Source organism: Pelobates fuscus, chromosome 5, assembly GCF_036172605.1.
Source record: "Pelobates fuscus isolate aPelFus1 chromosome 5, aPelFus1.pri, whole genome shotgun sequence".
NCBI classification, from domain to species: domain Eukaryota; kingdom Metazoa; phylum Chordata; class Amphibia; order Anura; family Pelobatidae; genus Pelobates; species Pelobates fuscus.
The window spans coordinates 105,079,695-105,100,377 of record NC_086321.1 but is presented as its reverse complement, the minus strand read 5'-3'; the positions used below and the strand labels follow the sequence as shown (position 1 = coordinate 105,100,377).

Here is a 20,683-nt window from a genome sequence, read left to right as displayed (position 1 = left end):
AAACCGATCGAAAACTCGGGGTGACAGAACCAGAACCAGCATGGGCCGTAAAACTAAGAAGCAAAAGCCCGAACAACCGAGAATGGGACTCGATATCGGAGCTATGTGGAGACAGGCCCACGGAGCGACAGGGCCCAAAATGGCCGACTACCCGACCACTTACTCCGATCTGTCGGATGATTTTTCCCAGGGGGAGGACGAACTTACCTCTCCTGGCCCACCGGTTACGACTTCCAAGCCCCTAGACCCAGACAATCAGCCTGTCACAACGACGGTACTCAAGGCGCTCCTGGCAGGTCTCCAATCCACGCTCCAATCAGAAATGGCGGGCCTCCGCACAGACCTCCAGGGTATCACGGGGAGGCTGGGCACTCTGGAAACTACCTCCACAGACACGGCGGCAAACATCAGCGCCATGCAAGAAGAGATACGGAACCTGCAGAGCACAACAGAGGGCTATGAACGGCGGTTCGCAGCAATGGAGGACGAACGCAGAGCGGCAAACCTAAAGGTGCGGGGAATCCCTGATGATATGCCAGCGGAAGAATTGCCACACTTTGTACGAAGACTCCTAGCAGCACTGCTACCGCAAAAACAGGCTAAAGCTGTAAGCCTGGATGGAGTCTTTCGGGTTCCCAAACCGATCAAAGCCCCGATAACGGCTTCCAGGGACACTATACTCCGCTTTCAGCGTAGGGAAGACAGAACAGCAGTAATGGCGGCAGCAAAAAACCAAGCCCTGTACCCCTTTGAATCCCTGTCTCTTACCTTTTTCGCGGACTTATCTGGCAGTACCCTGGCCTGGAGGCGGTCATTTAAGCCATTCACCTCTCTCTTGCAACAACGAGGCACGACATATAGATGGCACCTCAACCGCTCCCTGCTGATAACACATGGCGGGAATACGCACAAGGTCTACGATCTCCGGGGAGCAGAGGACCTACTACCTACACTGGGACTACCACCACAGGCTATGCGCCCTGCAGCTCAGTCCGGAGCCGCCAAACCGCAAAACAGATGGGACCCGGACAAAGTAAAAACTTTCGTCCCACGACGACCCAGACACGGCTCCCCTGCTGTCGATCCAACATGAAAGCCACCGAGGGCAAACACACTCACGCCACCTCTGTGGCCGGGACTGTTGAACCAACCCAAGTCAGAGTTACTTTCTTCAGACTCCACAGTTATTATTGCAGTTTATATGTTTTGTTTATTTTAACGGTTTTACTGTTGCAACCCACCGCTACTGGTATCTTGAACCTCGTTATAGCCACACCAGCGGCTGCAGTCAGCCGTATGCATGACACACTGGCCCACATCTGCCACCCACTAGATCAAACACTTATCCCCCTCCCCCCAGTGGATACAGGACAACATCCCCTAGCGGTAATCAGACGGGCACTTTCTACGCCCAGCAACTAGACCCCTCCCACGCTAGTCCACCACCTACTCAGCAATAGCGGGGTAGGCATGTCACGCTACAGCGTTACACACCACCCCACCAAGCATAATGCCTCCTGGAACAGCTAATGGATCTCCCAGAGGGGTACACCTCACTTTAGGGCACTCACTTCCTCCACGCAAACCGAATCACTCAGCGTGCCACATAGCGGAGAACCAATAGTTCCACTAAAGCCATTGACACTCACAAACTCTTGGGCACACAATACCCACCTTCTCAATCGTACCACCAACCTGCCCCTCCGAGGGTATCTGGTTCTCTCTTTCCCTCAATCTGACTATTACTAGCCTGCTTGTTTCAAAAACAATCTTAGCATACTGAACTAAATGTGTAGGGTTTGCATGCTCTCACTGAGGGGAATCCGACAGGCCTGTCAAAGGTGCTAGAGTTCCCTTGACAAATAGTCAGTGCAATAGCGTTGAACAAATATATTCATACTCATCATCAGACTCGTATAGTTACAATTGAAATTCGAAACTGTTTTAAGAATGTACCTAGCTTGTTTTATCAACCTTAATATAAAAACTGTGCGTTTTCGCTGTATGCTAAAAAAAAAAAAAAAAAAAAAAAAGCTAAATGTACGTACATTTATTTATTTTAAAACACCCTCCTTTCTAAAAAATATTCCGCACTTGCGCGAAAACTAGTGGGCGGTAAGGATGTTTTTCCATCAAGAAAGATGCATTAGTGGGCGGTAGGAAGAAAAAGGTTGACTACCACTGATTTAAAGCTAGCCTATTATGTCACAATCTGTGCCATGGATGACAATAGTAAGAAACGTAGTAGGATTAGACCAATCATGGGTTCCAGCGATTATTAGAGCCAATATTCAGCATTTTTCTGATAATAGTTTTTGGTCTTGTAGTTAACTGATATTATCAATAACTTACTCGCCTTTCCCAGTCACTGCACGCCGTCCTTGACATCTGGAAAATGCAGCCACCTGCCAATGTGGTGCCATGTTGCAACCTCGCATCTCTCTGAGCCTCTGAGTCCTGCATGCGAAACTCAGCTGAAGGCAGGTAGGTGAGTACTCGAATGTACTGGGCTGGCTGACTGAGAGTGATAGGAGTTTGACTGATGTCGGCAATCACACTCCTTTCAGGAGTACAGCACTGTACATGTTGGGATCTCAGTGCATACTGGCTGTCTGAGAGTGATAGGAGTTTCATTGCTATTAGTATGTGCAGTTAATACCAGATTTGTACAGAATTGGTGTTGCTTTTTCAAAACTTTAAATGTACAGAATATCAACGTGGGTTATGAGCAATCAGCCTAAAAGGCGACCAATAATCTGTATCGACAACAGCTCTGAAAAAATTATATTGGTCGATCCCTAAAACGTATATATCATGGAAAGCATTAGGAGAGAATAAAACAAAACTGTTCTGAATGGAGCACAAAACATGCAAATAAATGAAACCTTAAATAAACCCATGCACTGGAGGTGCGTCTGTTTATTCATATTTAAACTAATGAAGAAAATAGAATAGTGTTATTTGACACTACACAGTTAGCAGGGAAACTGAATAATCTAACTAAACACCAACTAGGAAGCATCTGGAAACACTTTGCTGCTCTCACTAAATACCCCAAGGCCTACAATTCTCTGCAAAAATATTCCCACCATCAAGGAGCACAACGTCATTCTCTGCATAGTATATTGTGACACTACAGCAGCTGTTGGTCAGAAGAAAACCCTTGAAATGTACTTGGAAATTGCACTCAGCCCTTAAAGGGTTACTCCAGCCCTTATAAATAGTGATGTCGCGAACACAAAATTTTCAGTTCGCGAATGGCGGACGCGAACTTCCGCAAACGTTCGCGAACCGGCGAACCGGGTGAACCGCCATTGACTTCAATGGGCAGGCGAATTTTAAAACCCACTGGGATTCTTTCTGGCCACAATAGTGATGGAAAAGTTGTTTCAAGGGGACTAACACCTGGACTGTGGCATGCCGGAGGGGGATCCATGGAAAACTCCCATGGAAAATTACACAGTTGATGCAGAGTCTGGTTTTAATCCATAAAGGGCATAAATCACCCAACATTCCTAAATCACAATGGATATGGATTGACACCTGACATATGACATATTGACACCTTGACATATGGATTGACACCTGTCCTCAGAGCCCCTGATACAAAATGACACAGAGCAGAATAGGGACTGTTCCCCCTACATAGGGTCACTTGGCAGACATGGATTGACACCTGTCCTCAGAGACCCTGATACACACTGACACAGAGGAGAATAGGGACTGTTCCCCCTACATAGGGTCACTTGGCAGACATGGATTGACACCTGTCCTCAGAGACCCTGATACACACTGACACAGAGGAGAATAGGGACTGTTCCCCCTACATAGGGTCACTTGGCAGATATGGATTGACACCTGTCCTCAGAGACCATGATACACACTGACACAGAGCAGAATAGAGACTGTTCCCCCTGTCAGGGTACTCACCTGTGAGACAGACGGCCAGACGTGGTCGCTCCTGGAATTCCCAGCAGGGGACTTGAACCGGGGTACTTGTCTATCCCAGTCCTGCTCTCTACCTCTGAGCCACAGCGGCTTTACCTGAGACTTCTGATTCCGGCCTTGTTCATCCTGGCTTGGCTACTACACCGGGGGCTGCACCTTGACTTGTCTGCTTCTCACCTGACTCTGATCTTCATTAGCAGGGTATTTAAACCCAGCCTCGCCCTGCACTCGTTGTCAAGTCTTTGATCTGTGTTCCTGTGTCGTACCAGTGTTCCTGTTTATTCTGCTTCGTATATTTGACCTCGGCTTGTGACTACGTTGATTCTACCTCTGGCATCCTTTGACCTCGGCTATCCCTCGACTATCCTGCTGGTTCTGTCCTTGCCTGTCCTGCGAATTTGGTACTGCATCCTGCACAGCCCCCGTGCACAGACCCACAGGCCAGGTGAATTCTTACCTGACCACCTCGGCCTGTGGCTATCTGCAAGGGTGAGCGACATATCTGCGCTACAGACTCCCAACTCAGGTAAGACCCTGACACCCCCTACATAGGGTCACTTGGCAGATATGGATTGACACCTGTCCTCAGAGCCCCTGATACACACTGACACAGAGCAGAATAGGGACTGTTACATCACTACTTATAAATATTTTTTAAAGTAAAATGAATAATGTCCTACTGGGCATTATTCTTTCAGGTCTCCCTTCCCGATCATTCTAAAAATAGTTTTTATAGAAGTTTTACTTACCTTAATCCAGCACCCGGGAAAAGCTTTCAATGCCCCCTCCTGATGTCGCAGCCAATGTACAGTCCAATCAAAGGCTTCTCTGAGCCAGCAAGAGGAGGTAATAGGGTGGGAGTGAGGGAGGGTAGGTAAGGAGGAGGAGGATTAAAAAAATAATTAAAAAAAAACTTAAAATGGAGGGGTTTAAGCAGTGTGAGGGCTGCAGGCATGGAGGGAGTTGACACATCAGACTCTTTTTAAGTGTCTGCTTGTAAGGGGATAATCACATTATTTCTGCTGCCAGCATGCAGTGCACGTTGAAGGCACACGTAAAATATGCACAACGTTGGCATTAGGCAGTCTGGAACAGAGTTCTGGGCTGAAAGTGTCACATGCGCCAGGGGTGCAACTAGCCCTTGGCACAAAAGTGCTAATTCCTGGTTGTGCATGGCTTCAAGCTGAAACACCGCACTGCCAGATTCCTTGCACCATGACCACTTCAAAAAGCAGAAGTGGTCATAGACTTTGCAGTAACCCTTTAATCAAAGAATATTAAAAAAAAAATATGTATTTTTAAATAACTCTTCTATTATTAGCAATTAAACTCAACTTGGAAAAATAATCTAGCAGCTAATTAATCACTGCGGAGATGAGCCTGTCAGAACTTAATTAATAGAATTTCTATTAAACACGGGCATAAACAACAGAGTAACAACATGGCTACAATAAATGTACTACATGTGCCTGCTTACACAGGATAGGCACATATCAGTACAACACAAATGAGTTTAGTGGCTTGTTCATAAAATATATCATTGGAATGTGTACTCAACAGATAACCAGCACTTGTTAACCACTGATTAGAGAGAGGGGTAACATGCTTTTATATAATTAGGAGAAATAGATCATAGAGACATAAAATATTTTGAGTGAAATGTTTAGCAGTAAACAGAAGGTGTGTAGAAGAGCTTTCTGAATATACTTTGTAAATATAACATTAAAGACATAACTATCATATTTACTATCATGCATATCAAACTCTGAGCAGAACAAAAATGCAAAATATAGTTTATTTGGAAGAAGCAAGTGCTTGTGTTTCATTTTTTTTATATATAATTTGTGTGCATCATCTACATAACATACATTCTGCAGTGTTTTAGTCAACATATGTTAAAGATGTATAAGAGTGTAAAAAAAGTATTGTCAAAGCAGACACATTTGACTTAAAGTGGCCCAGTATTTTTTGTTTCTTTCCTTATTTCCCCAATCTTATACTCTCACCTCCGCCGTGCCATTATAGATATATATATATATATATACTTCTAGCATGTAAGCTCATCGAGCAGGGCCCTCAACCCCCTCTGTTCCTGTACGTCCAGTGGTCTGACCTCAATTATGTGTCTGTTAGTCCACCCATTGTACAGCACTACGGAATTTGTTGGCGCTATATAAATAATAAAATAATAATAATATAAATATATTGTGATAAAGTGAAGGCAGAGAGGCCATTTAACCCCAGGGGGAGTATGTGTAGTTTGTGTTGTGAGCAACACAAAGCTAAGTTTAGTTATGGGCCCCTGGGGTGGAGCATTTGGAGGGCAGGGTGGGCCAATGCTCCACTCCACAGTTTAGTGGTTTTCTTGGGAGACCTAGATCCAGGCCAGGATTTTTTGGACTGTCTCCAACCCACTGCTCAGCTGCAGATAATCAGCTGTAGCAGTGGGAATAAACCCCTCCCTGCTAAAGATTGCTGGCTTCCTCCCTGGAAGCAGGTAGGAGAGAGGCTGTTCTCTCCAGTGAGAGAGTCAAGGAGACTGAGCACTGGGAGTGCAAAAGGAAAGCAGTCAAGGCTGGCTTGGATCACTGGGAGTGCAGAAAGGGAAACAGTTAAGGCTGGCTTGGAGCACTGGGAGTGCAGAAAGGGAAGCAGTCAAGGCTGGCTTGGAGCACTGGAGTGCTGAGAGCGAACAAAGACACTAGTTTGGTGAAACCAATAATTTTTGTTATAGTTTAACCCCTGAGAGATAGGGAATCTGATGTGAGTTAGTGCTCAGACGAGCTAGGCTTTTTGTTTATAGGGAATTGTGTTACATTATTGCATTTATGTTTTCATTTGCTGCTGCCTCATGTGTAAACTTACAAATAAAGTGCCTGGAATGAAGTTGCATTAAAAGACTGTGCATGATTTTGCCCTAGAGGACCGTGCTACCTGCTGACAAGGATCACAATATATATATATATATATTTATTTATTTATTTATTTATTTATTTATTTAGAGAGCAAACGGGTGAACAGGTGTCCACAGATAAAGAGAATACACAATGTTAATCAACAGAGTCAACTGTAGATAAGATACCCCTCAAGAAAGAGCAGGAAATTGTACTCCATCCATGAGGGAAATGCCAACAAATAACATACAGCCTAAAGATAAACACATGGGAGAAGGTGGCAGAAAACCAATGAAAAAGAAAAAAATGTGGCGAGGGATATGTACATTTATTATCTTTTCCTATCTCTAAATGGCACAATGAAGCCATGTTGTTCTAATTTGCTTACGATGTCTGCTGTTTGCCCTTCTGTGGGATTGGTTTTAGTAATGGATTATGGGAAAAGTAGATTGGCAAATGAAACAGATCTCCCCCAATTGCCAAGTTGTCACTGCTATACGACTGCTATACGTAAGGAAATGTAGCCCCTACTAATTATAATGTATTTTATTTGAATTAACACTTTCAGAAAGAAAATAAAATAAAAAGATATTCAGACACAGGGAGCTACATAGAAGCAGATGAAATATAACGTTTACCTTTGCTGACAAATCCACTTTAAGCAATAGACAAAATGGAAACATAACCCAAATCACGTTAGCTTACTGTAGTGGTTAGAGTGTAAGGAATGTTTGGGAACAGTTTTTGTAAATGCAGTAGTTTGCGAAGTGCAGGGTGGGGGATTCTGCACAGGTTGAAAGACAACAGGGGTAGTGCACAGAGCATTCCTCTCCCACCAAAGCAGGCACCTTCCAACGGGTTGCTTGTGGCGATGCCGCACAATAGGTGCTCTGTCTCTGTTTTGACTCTGAATGTGGAGCGGAGGGCTGCTGGTAATTCTTTGAACAGAGTGACTAGCTTCTTCACTTGTCCTGTACTGATGCTGGAGCCAGGATGTAATGTCAACCCAGCCCTGGCATCGTTGTAGAGCAGCATAAAGTAGAGGGAGATCGCAGCAACAAACCACTAGACCCCAGAGATGAGCTTCCACTCCAGCTCCCTTTCTCCTTTGTCACGATTCCTAAAACCCAAGCACTCCAAGACCAAACTCCTTGTGTTTCCTCCCTCTAAAGCTCTATCTGCACCGGTTTTCACAAACGTTAAACTATCATATCGTTACTCTGCAGGCCCATTGCCTTGGTGAGCTCTTTAAATCCGACATTTCTTTAACCCCTTACATAAAACCTATCACCAAAACGGTCGCTTTCACCTTAAAAACATTTCTTGTTTGCCCATTTCTCTTGTCCATGAACTCATTGTTTCCCTCCTTAATTATTGTAATTCTCTGCTTGTCGGCCTGAAAAGTGTCCAGATTGTCCCTTTACAGTCAATAAAGAATGCCTCTACCCCACTCATCTACCTTACATCCAGCAACTCTTACCCTTCTATCAGTTTCTACACAGGCTTCCTGTTTTATTTATGATTCGGTTCAAAGTTCTCGTGCTTATTTACAAGGCTTTTCTCGCTCATTAGCAGATATGCCTCTTTGCTCTGCTAATGACCAGTTACTGTCCCACTCTCACACCAGCCACCCAGACTCTCGCCTGCAGGTCTTCTCCAAGGCTGCACTGTCCTTATGGAATGCCACCCAACAGAACATTCGACTCTCCTAGTCTGTGTTGTACTTTTAAAAAAAATCCTTAAAAACACACTACCAGGTCTCCAATGAACTACTCATCCCTACATACTTTTAGATTGTTAGCTTGTTCGGGCAAGGTCCTCTTTATCCACTGGTGCAGTATGGTGTTTTGTTAGAATTAGGTGTTTTGTCTTGTTTACCTATTGCTGCTGAATATATTTGCACTATATAAATAATTGTAATTGTATGTGAATGGAAGTGTGTGTGAATCTGATTATGTGCATACCACTGAGGTGAAATTCAATAAAATACAAAATACAGCTGGGTATCGGGTGCTACCACTGAGGTGAACCATAAAATCTTCTCAAGTTTGGAAGGCAATGATAAGCTATGAGTTGCTTAAACCAGGTTGTTCATATGTTCGTACACGATCTCACTGTAACATATTTGTGCATACCTCTACTTAATCACAAAGAATATGTAGATGATGTAAAACCCATAAATATAATATATTTTGTGTATTCTTTTGTACTTACTATCAACATATCAATATGTAAGCAGTCTAAATTGCTTAAAAGGGTAAGGCAGGGCATAGATCCAAAGTAACGTCATGCATACTCACTTCCTGGTCTCCCCTTCGTTCCAATGTGTGTCCGTCACAAGCAAAGCAGAACTACGGGAAACAAAAAAGGCATTAATACAGGATAAAAACATCAAACACATTAATATATAACATTACTTTGCTACATAATTTCATCAATCTATGATCAACAGAATATTGGTGAATATGTGAAGGAAAACAGGTCACACATTTTATTTTACAACAGGAGGAATAAAAGCATACCACTTCATTTTTCCTAAACCTCCACTGCTAGAGTACATCCACCTATCAGTAAGATAGAACTGAGATACATTACATACACTTAGCTGTGAGTTAGACCACAAAATAGATAGATAGAGGCTCTTGTGAAACAACAGATCTTATCAATGCAAGACACCTCCGGAGACATTATGAAAGCAAGCCAATTACCAACCGCATTTAAAGCTAAAACAATCTAAAGACCACCCCATTAAAATACAATTTATTAACTCATAGTACTTACTATGAATACATAGACATACTACTTCTGAGAAAAAAAAAGTTGCATAATATACAGGGAGTGCAGAATTATTAGGCAAGTTGTATTTTTGAGGATTAATTTTATTATTGAACAACAACCATGTTCTCAATGAACCCCAAAAACTCATTAATATCAAAGCTGAATATTTTTGGAAGTAGTTTTTAGTTTGTTTTTAGTTATAGCTATTTTAGGGGGATATCTGTGTGTGCAGGTGACTATTACTGTGCATAATTATTAGGCAACTTAACAAAAAACAAATATATACCCATTTCAATTACCGTATTTATCGGCGTATAACACGCACTTTTTTCCCCTGAAAATAGGGGAAAAATCGTGGGTGCGTGTTATACGCCGATATCCCATAATTACTTACCTGTCCTGAAGCGTGGGCCGGCTTTACAGCGCGCACCGCGGTACAGGAACTTTAATTTAAGGTTCCGGTTTCCGGCGGGACTGAAAGGAAGTGTGCACACTATTGTGCACACTTCCTTTCAGTCCCGCCGGAAACCGGAACCTTAAATTAAAGTTCCTGTACCGCGGTGCGCGCTGTGAAGCCGGCCCACGCTTCAGGACAGGTAAGTAATTATGGGAGGGGAGGAAAGTACACTATGGGAGGGGAGGGGGAGGAAAGTACACTATGGGAGGGGAGGGGAGGGGAGGGGAGGGGGAGGAAAGTACACTATGGGAGGAGAGGGGGAGGAAAGTACACTATGGGAGGGGAGGGGGAGGAAAGTACACTATGGGAGGGGAGGGGGAGGAAAGTACACTATGGGAGGGGAGGGGGAGGAAAGTACACTATGGGAGGGGAGGGGGAGGAAAGTACACTATGGGAGGGGAGGGGGAGGAAAGTACACTATGGGAGGGGAGGGGGAGGAAAGTACACTATGGGAGGGGAGGGGGGGAGTACACTATGGGAGGGGAGGGGGGGAGTACACTATGGGAGGGGAGGGGGGGGAGTACACTATGGGAGGGGAGGGGGGGGAGTACACTATGGGAGGGGAGGGGGGGGAAAGTACACTATGGGAGGGGAGGGAGGGGGAGAATACTATGGGAGGGGAGGGGGGGAGAATACTATGGGAGGGGAGGGGGGGAGAATACTATGGGAGGGGAGGGGGGGAGAATACTATGGGAGGGGAGGGGGGGAGAATACTATGGGAGGGGAGGGGGGGAGAATACTATGGGAGGGGGGGGGGAGAATACTATGGAAGGGGAGGGGGGAGAATACTATGGGAGGGGGGGGGGGAGAATACTATGGGAGGGGAGGGGGGGAGAATACTATGGGAGGGGGGGGAGTACACTATGGGAGGGGAGGGGGGGGAAAGTACACTATGGGAGGGGAGGGAGGGGGAGAATACTATGGGAGGGGAGGGGGGGAGAATACTATGGGAGGGGAGGGGGGGAGAATACTATGGGAGGGGAGGGGGGGAGAATACTATGGGAGGGGAGGGGGGGAGAATACTATGGAAGGGGAGGGGGGAGAATACTATGGAAGGGGAGGGGGGAGAATACTATGGGAGGGGAGGGTGGGGAGAATACTATGGGAGGGGAGGGGGGAGAATACTATGGGAGGGGAGGGGGGGAGAATACTATGGGAGGGGGGGGGGAGAATACTATGGGAGGGGAGGGGGGGAGAATACTATGGGAGGGGGGGGAGAATACTATGGAAGGGGAGGGGGGAGAATACTATGGGAGGGGAGGGGGGGAGAATACTATGGAAGGGGAGGGGGGAGAATACTATGGGAGGGGAGGGTGGGAGAATACTATGGGAGGGGAGGGGGGAGAATACTATGGGAGGGGAGGGGGGAGAATACTATGGGAGGGGAGGGGGGAGAATACTATGGGAGGGGAGGGGGGGAGAATACTATGGGAGGAGGGGGGGAATACTATGGGGGGAGGGGGGGAGAATACTATGGGAGGGGGGGGAGAATACTATGGAAAGGGGGGGACACTATGGGATGAGGGGGGAATACTATGGGATGAGGGGGGGGAATACTATGGCATGAGGGGGGAAATTTCCTGGAATTTCTTTCTAAAAATGAGGTGCGTGTTATACGCCTGTGCGTGTTATACGCCGATAAATACGGTATTTATTTTTACCAGTGAAACCAATATAACATCTCAACATTCACAAATATACATTTCTGACATTCAAAAACACAACAAAAACAAATCAGTGACCAATATAGCCACCTTTCTTTGCAAGGACACTCAAAAGCCTGCCATCCATGGATTCTGTCAGTGTTTTGATCTGTTCACCATCAACATTGCGTGCAGCAGCAACCACAGCCTCCCAGACACTGTTCAGAGAGGTGTACTGTTTTCCCTCCTTGTAAATCTCACATTTGATGATGGACCACAGGTTCTCAATGGGGTTCAGATCAGGTGAACAAGGAGGCCATGTCATTAGATTTTCTTCTTTTATACCCTTTCTTGCCAGCCACGCTGTGGAGTACTTGGACGCGTGTGATGGAGCATTGTCCTGCATGAAAATCATGTTTTTCTTGAAGGATGCAGACTTCTTCCTGTACCACTGCTTGAAGAAGGTGTCTTCCAGAAACTGGGAGTTGAGCTTGACTCCATCCTCAACCCGAAAAGGCCCACAAGCTCATCTTTGATGATACCAGCCCAAACCAGTACTCCACCTCCACCTTGCTGGCGTCTGAGTCGGACTGGAGCTCTCTGCCCTTTACCAATCCAGCCACGGGCCCATCCATCTGGGCCATCAAGACTCACTCTCATTTCATCAGTCCATAAAACCTTAGAAAAATCAGTCTTGAGATATTTCTTGGCCCAGTCTTGACGTTTCAGCTTGTGTGTCTTGTTCAGTGGTGGTCGTCTTTCAGCCTTTCTTACCTTGGCCATGTCTCTGAGTATTGCACACCTTGTGCTTTCGGGCACTCCAGTGATGTTGCAGCTCTGAAATATGGCCAAACTGGTGGCAAGTGGCATCTTGGCAGCTGCACGCTTGACTTTTCTCAGTTCATGGGCAGTTATTTTGCGCCTTGGTTTCTCCACATGCTTCTTGCGACCCTGTTGACTATTTTGAATGAAATGCTTGATTGTTCGATGATCACGCTTCAGAAGCTTTGCAATTTTAAGAGTGCTGCATCCCTCTGCAAGATATCTCACTATTTTTAACTTTTCTGAGCCTGTCAAGTCCTTCTTTTGACCCATTTTGCCAAAGGAAAGGAGGTTGCCTAATAATTATGCACACCTGATATAGGGTGTTGATGTCATTAGACCACACCCTTCTCATTACAGAGATGCACATCACCTAATATGCTTAATTGGTAGTAGGCTTTCGAGCCTATACAGCTTGGAGTAAGACAACATGCATAAAGAGGATGATGTGGTCAAAATACTCATTTGCCTAATAATTCTGCACGCAGTGTAGAAGCAATAAAGCCTTACAGTTTGTTCAGACTAATGAAGAACCGTCTATTCTTCACGCAGAATAGTTGACAGCATAATACCAAAGGATACATTTCCCATTAAATGTTTTAAATGAGAAGCCCAAAATAACTCAATAATACAATTGCAATAAAAATGTGCATGATAGATCCGGCTCACTATCTCGCTTTAAAGAATAATCCGACAAGGAACATCTATTACCATCAGTAAATTAGACTGAACTCAGTGCCTTGCAATGTGCAAAATAACAACATCGCTTAAATAAAAATACAATAATATTTATTTTAGTTCTGATCTTTTACTATGACTGGTTTAACAGACGTTCTGATCTAATGCCCCCGCTCAAATAATTGCACCTGGTAAGTGAACACAAGTAAATTAAATTCCTTTTCAGATCAATGGGACATGATTACATCATACAACACATATGGACTAGCAGAACATGCTGGCGTGGTTTGTGACAAAACAAGTTAAATGACACTTCTAAGCTGGAGAATGGATTTGCGGAGAAGTATGGGGGAAGGGCTAATCAAGAACAGATTTTGTTTTATCCAAGGTGCTGTTCCAGTGAATATAATGTCATAGTTATAACAAAGGGTTTATTGCTTCCATACTTTGGATTTAACCATAATTACAAGCAATATGTGACTAAATGGCAGCATAGAAATACAGGCACTATATTTACATTATAATTGCTGTTATGTGGGGTTTATTCAACAAACACAGAATGTGTTGGGGAAACAAAAATCTGGAAAATATAGCCAATTAAATTAAATAAATATAAAATATATATATATATAATCTCCAGGGTCACAGTTTGCCTAAATATAGCTGTTCATTTTAAAATTCTTACTAATTCAGTATTTAGTGTTTCCTTGTATGTCACAACAATAACGGATTGAATGCATATGCTTAAGTGTTAATTTAGCGGATAATTTGTTTTATTTGTTTTGTGTGTAGCACAAAAAAAAACACACTAGACTGTTTGCTTTTTGCTTAAATAAGTTTATATTTTTTACTTAAAATCGTACATGCTACGTCTAGCTGTAAGTTTTTCAAGCAGGATCCTCATTAACCTTTTGTTCCTGTAACAGTTTGTAATTCTCATTAATTGTTACATTTCCCCCTTTATAATATTGTAAAGTGCTTCAGTGCTATGTTGCCGCTATATTGATGATGATGATGATGATGATGATGATGATGATGATGATGATGCTTTTCTTTTTCACTCATTACTTCAAAAGGTAAACTAAACAGAATAGTCTCAGGACTTTGGGTTATCTCTGATATGGAAAATTCCTAGTTTTAGTTCCAGAGCCATAATAATGGTCCATCTGATACATGTCCTGATATACTGTTACCACGTGGCTCGACAAATCCCAAAGTCAGCTTTTTATCTAAAACGGCCGACTGAGCAAATAATGGAGCCGGACATCAACCCACAGGAGCATGTAGGCGGCTGGCTCAGTGAGCATTGTAGCCGGCCGCCCTGGGCTTTATGGAGGCGACCAGCTCAGTGAGCGTTGTAGCCGGCCACCCTTGGCTTTAGGGAGGCGGCCGGCTGAATGAGCATTGTAGCTGGCCGTCCTGAGCTTCAGGGAGGTGTCCGGCTCAGTAAAGCATCAAGGCAGTCGGCTAGGGCAGCGTGCGAGGGAGTAGTGATCTTCCAGCGGCTCCTCTCTGCTCCCTCACGCTGTTTAATGATGCAGGAGTCGAAATATGACGTAATTTCGGCACCGGCATCACAGGTAGCAGAGAGGAGCTGCATGGTAGATTACTGCTCCCTCTCACACAAGAGAGAGCAACCCCACTGGACCCCAGGGAAAGTTCACTCAGCTCTCCCAAAGGAATTAAAATAATAAAAACAAAACCATAATAGAGGAAAATGAAAATAATGAGGTTGCTCAATGATAAGCTATAAAAATATTAAAAGACCACTATAGTGCCAGGAAAACATACTTGTTTTCCTGGCACTATAGTGCCCTGAGGGCTGGATAGAGAGGAAGGGGTTGAACTTCCCTCTTTCTCCAGCGCTGGGCGGGGAGCTCTCCTCCTCTCGGCTGAATGTGCATGCGCGGCAAGAGACGCGCGCGCATTCAGCCAGTCTCATAAGAAAGCATTCTCAATGCTTTCCTATGAACGCTGGCGTCTTCTCACTGTGATTTTCACAGTGAGAAGCACGCAAGCGCCTCTAGCGGCTGTCAATGAGACAGCCACTAGAGGCTGGATTAACCCTCAGTGTAAACATAGCAGTTTCTCTGAAACGTTGACTGTTGGAATAAAACCTGAGAAGTTTTTATTTACAAGACCCAGAGTGCTGGCTTTTTTCATTCATCTATACATTGTGCAGTTGAGCACCAGCCAATACTTCAAGGGATAGTTGGAGTGCAAAATTGTTTGGTATATATATATATATATATATATATATATATAGAAGGTCCCCTTACGTTCTTAAGAAGAGCCTCTGAAAAAGTATTATTTTCATGCAAGTAATGCAATAAAAACACTTTTTTTCACCTCATACTTTTGACCCTTCCTTCCAGTGTCTCACGGACATTGATTCTGCATTCAGTTTAATTTAGTAAACACATCATTCCCTCATAGAAATGAAAAAAAGAAAAAACAGGCAGCCCAACCACAAGAGCATCCGTTCTCATCATTTTACTGATCGTTCTTATTCAGTCCTTTTGCAAATTTCAACCACACAGATTATTAGCCATAACTGAGCCACTGTCCTGCGGAAATAAAAGCCACTTTTTAACTTGAAAATTTAACTAGAGAAATGAAGATGCATTTTTCTAAAAATTTACTTAAATGCACTGATCGCACACAGGTGCAATAAATTAATGTCAATGGACAGATAAGATTGGCAGGGAGAACCCAGCCCCTTCTTCACAGGAGTATATATATATATATATATATATATATATATATATATATATATATATATATATATATATATATATATATATATACATATACAAAAAAACAACACAATAATCTCTTAACACCTAAATGTAATAGGAAAATGAAAATGCAGCACTTATCTCAGTGGATAGTGATGACAGCTTCCTCCAGGGATTTCCCAGCAATAATCCCTTTAAAGCGGCACTGTCATGCCGAATTCCGTTTTTTTTTTAACCCCCCTCCCACCTCAACTACATCCAATCGACCCCCTAGTCATCCCCAAATGCCCCTATGCCCCCCACATTACCTATTTTTTATTCTTTATTTTCTGCCCCGATCTATATTCAGGGCGCCGCCATCTTTGTGTGGGTAGGTGAAGTCCCTGTGGGACACGTCATCTGCCCACACTAGATAGCCCTGAGATTCCCGCACATGCCCAGTGAAACATCTGGACATGCGAACGAGAATTTCACCTATTCATTCATTCATCAGACAGACGAATGAATGAATAGAAAAAATCAGACGAACAAACTAACACTGTGTATCAGTGTTAGTTTGTTCGTTCAGTTTATTACAAGGAGGGAGCTACCGGCGTGCAGCTCCCTCCTTGCAATATGTAAAGACAGAAGCGGCAGGGAGCAGTGCTCCCCACCACTTCCTAAGCCCCCCAGGTCCCCTCCTCACTCTATGGGGGTCAATATGACCCCCATAATAGCACAAGGGAGATTAAAATCTCCCCAATGCCCCTACTCGCTATATCGCGAGTAGGGGCATGTCCACTAAACAGTGAGCAGCCTGTGGCTGCTCACTGTAAAAAAAAAAGTGTAATAAGGGGGGGACGGGGGGCCTACTGTCCTCCCCCGCCGGCCCCCACCCCTGGACGGCGGGTGGGGGCCATAATGGGAATGAGGGGGGACCTACTGTCCTCCCCTCAGGCCCCCATCCCTGGGCGGCGGGTGGGGGCCATAATAGTAATAAGGGGGGGGGGGGACCTACTGTCCTCCACCCCCCGGCCCCCACCCCTGGGCGGCGGGTGGGGGCCATAATAGTAATAAGGGGGGGGGGATCTACTGTCCTCCCCCCCCCCCCGGCCCCCAACCCTGGGCGGCGGGTGGGGGCCATAACGATAATGGGGGGGGACCTACTGTCCTCCCCCCGCCCCCACCCCTGGGCGGCGGGTGGGGGCACTAAGTAAATTCCCCCCCCCCCATCAAGGTGACTAGGGGTGCCCAAGCCCCTAGTCACCCACCCCCCACCCAAATAAAAAATGCCCCTACCTACCCCCCTCACCCTAAAAAATAGTGAGGGGGGAATAAAATTGCTAACCTGTAAAGTAAAATTAAACTTACCATTCGACGTCTTCTTTTTTCTAAAATCTTCATTTTTCAGCCCCAAAAAAGGCCAAATAAAAAACCATCATAGCCGTCGAACTAAAAATAAAATAAAAAACCCGAGCGCAAAAAAAAAAAAACCCGACGAAAAAGAAAAAACCGGAGCGCACAAAAAAATAATCCATCTTCACCCATGGAGGGCTCCGCGCAGACTGAGCTCCGCAGGGCGGGGCAAGGCTTATAAAGCCTTGCCCCGCCCTGCAATTAGCCTAAGAACACTCTGATTGGTGGGTTTAAGCCAATCAGAGTGCTCTTTGTCATTTTACAAGCGTGGGAAAGTTCTTTGGAATTTTCCCACGCTTGTAAAATGTCACAGAGCACTGTGATTGGATGTCTTGAAATCCATCCAATCACAGTGCTCTGTGTCATTTTACAAGCGTGGGAAAGTTCTTTGGAATTTTCCCACGCTTGTAAAATGACACAGAGCACTGTGATTGGATGGCTTGAAATCCATCCAATCCCAGTGCTCTGTGTCATTTTACAAGCGTGGGAAAGTTCTTTGGAACTTTCCCACGCTTGTAAAATGACACAGAGCACTGTGATTGGATGGCTTGAAATCCATCCAATCACAGTGCTCTGTGTCATTTTACAAGCGTGGGAAAATTCCAAAGAACTTTCCCACGCTTGTAAAATGACACAGAGCACTGTGATTGGATGGCTTGAAATCCATCCAATCACAGTGCTCTGTGTCATTTTACAAGCGTGGGAAAGTTCTTTGGAACTTTCCCACGCTTGTAAAATGACACAGAGCACTGTGATTGGATGGCTTGAAATCCATCCAATCACAGTGCTCTGTGTCATTTTACAAGCGTGGGAAAATTCCAAAGAACTTTCCCACGCTTGTAAAATGACACAGAGCACTGTGATTGGATGGATTTCAAGCCATCCAATCACAGTGCTCTGTGTCATTTTACAAGCGTGGGAAAATTCCAAAGAACTTTCCCACGCTTGTAAAATGACACAGAGCACTGTGATTGGATGGATTTCAAGCCATCCAATCACAGTGCTCTGTGTCATTTTACAAGCGTGGGAAAATTCCAAAGAACTTTCCCACGCTTGTAAAATGACAAAGAGCACTCTGATTGGCTTAAACCCACCAATCAGAGTGTTCTTAGGCTAATTGCAGGGCGGGGCAAGGCTTTATAAGCCTTGCCCCGCCCTGCGGAGCTCAGTCTGCGCGGAGCCCTCCATGGGTGAAGATGGATTATTTTTTTTGTGCGCTCCGTTTTTTTCTTTTTCGTCGGGTTTTTTTTTTTTTGCGCTCGGGTTTTTTATTTTATTTTTAGTTCGACGGCTATGATGGTTTTTTTATTTGGCCTTTTTTGGGGCTGAAAAATGAAGATTTTAGAAAAAAGAAGACGTCGAATGGCAAGTTTAATTTTACTTTACAGGTTAGCAATTTTATTCCCCCCTCACTATTTTTTAGGGTGAGGGGGGTAGGTAGGGGCATTTTTTATTTGGGTGGGGGGTGGGTGACTAGGGGCTTGGGCACCCCTAGTCACCTTGATGGGGGGGGGGGGGGGATTTACTTAGTGCCCCCACCCGCCGCCCAGGGGTGGGGGCGGGGGGGGGGGGCAGTAGGTCTCCCCCCCCCTTATTACTATGATGGCCCCCACCCGCCGCCCAGGGGTGGGGGCCGGGGGGGGGGAGGACAGTAGGTCCCCCCCCCTCTTATTACTATGATGGCCCCCACCCGCCGCCCAGGGGTGGGGGCCGGGGGGGAGGACAGTAGGTCCCCCCCCCTACTACTATTATGGCCCCCACCCGCCGCCCAGGGGTGGGGGCCTGGGGGGGGAGGACAGTAGGTCCCCCCCCCCATTACTATTATGGCCCCCACCCGCCGGCCAGGGGTGGGGGCCGGGGGGGAGTACAGTAGGTCCCCCCCCCTACTACTATTATGGCCCCCACCCGCCGCCCATGGGTGGGGGCCGGGGGGGGGAGGACAGTAGGTCCCCCCCCCTCTTATTACCATTATGGCCCCCACCCGCCGCCCAGGGGTGGGGGCCGGGGGGGAGGACAGTAGGTCCCCCCCCCCCTTCATTACTATTATGGCCCCCACCCGCCGGCCAGGGGTGGGGGCCGGGGGGGAGGACAGTAGGTCCCCCCCCTCATTATCTTTATGGCCCTCACCCACCGCTCAGGGGTGGGGGCCGGGGGGGGGACAATAGGTCTCCCTCCCTTATTTTACTTTACGGCCCCCACCCGTCATTTAGGGGTGGGGGGCAATATTTTTTTTATTTTTTTTCTACAATGAGCAGCCACAGGCTGCTCACTGCTTACTAGACATGCCCCTACTCGCGGTATAGCGAGTAGGGGCATATTATTTACTAATACCAAGTCATTTTTACTTGGTGTTAGTAAATTTGGCTGAAAGACCAATTTAGGTCTTTCAGCCTTTTAGTAGATAGCTCCCTGATACCGTGGGAATTAGGGAGTTATCTACTAAGCGGCTGCAAGATGCAGCCACAGCAATGAATAGGATCGGAGTTTCATTCATTTGAATGAAATTCCGATCCGAACAAAGTACCGAATTACATCCTAACACCAATGGAGAAACAGTGCTCATTCTGTTAGGATGCAATTCGGCAGTTTTGCCGGCGTTCTGTCTAAGTGACAGGAAGCATTGTGGGAACTGGGAGGAAAGCTAGGGATCATGGGAAAATTGCTCTGACCAGCGGAAATGAAGCACACTTTGCTCCTCCGCTGGTCAGAGCTGGTCAAGCGGAGGAATCCTCCATAAGACAGAGTCCCTACTTTGTCTTATAATTTTAAAGAAAACTAAAGAAGAATGGAAGAAAAGAATAACAGATCCCGAGAGAGGGGGAGAAGAGGAAGAGATTGAGGAAAGGTAAGTTCGGCATGACAGTGCCGCTTTAAATACCGTATGTATACAAACAAAGAAGGAGACAGCTGCAGATCTACAATATGAATACAAAAACAAATAATAGTGTAACACTGTTGATAAAGTGTAAATGCGCTATGTAGAATATAACTCACAAGAAGGATGTAATATTGTCCAAGGGTGCCTCCCCTGATGTAGATGGGGGGTAAAAAAACACTCCTCCTGTTCCGAAGACGACGGAGTAAGACTCAGGGTTGTAGAGTAGAAAAATGTATTCTTTATTAAAATAAGTATAAAAATATATAAGCTCTTATAGTACTAGGTCCTACGCGTTTCGTCCACAAAGGACTTCCTCAGGGACCTCCTGGTATTTAAGTTTATAACAGCAATAACAAATGAACAATAATTGAGCTTATATATTTTTAGACTTATTTTATTAAAGAAGAAATCCGTCATCTTCGGAACAGGAGGTGTGTTTTTTTTACCCCCCA

The 20,683-nt window shown here is 45.3% G+C and overlaps 1 protein-coding gene across 2 annotated transcripts in view; it reads right to left on the bottom strand.

The window, feature by feature from the left end:
* TNFAIP8 (TNF alpha induced protein 8) overlaps positions 1 to 20,683 on the bottom strand; it is a 143,972-nt gene that overhangs the window by 59,421 nt on the left and 63,868 nt on the right. Inside the window, exon 2 of one of the 2 annotated variants that reach the window (XM_063456936.1) lies at positions 9,143 to 9,193. The exons of the other annotated variant lie outside the window; for it this stretch is intronic. Coding sequence (XP_063313006.1) covers position 9,143 — 1 coding nt within the window. The 5' untranslated portion in view covers positions 9,144 to 9,193. The remainder of the gene's footprint in view (positions 1 to 9,142; positions 9,194 to 20,683) is intronic. 2 annotated transcript variants of the gene reach the window in all.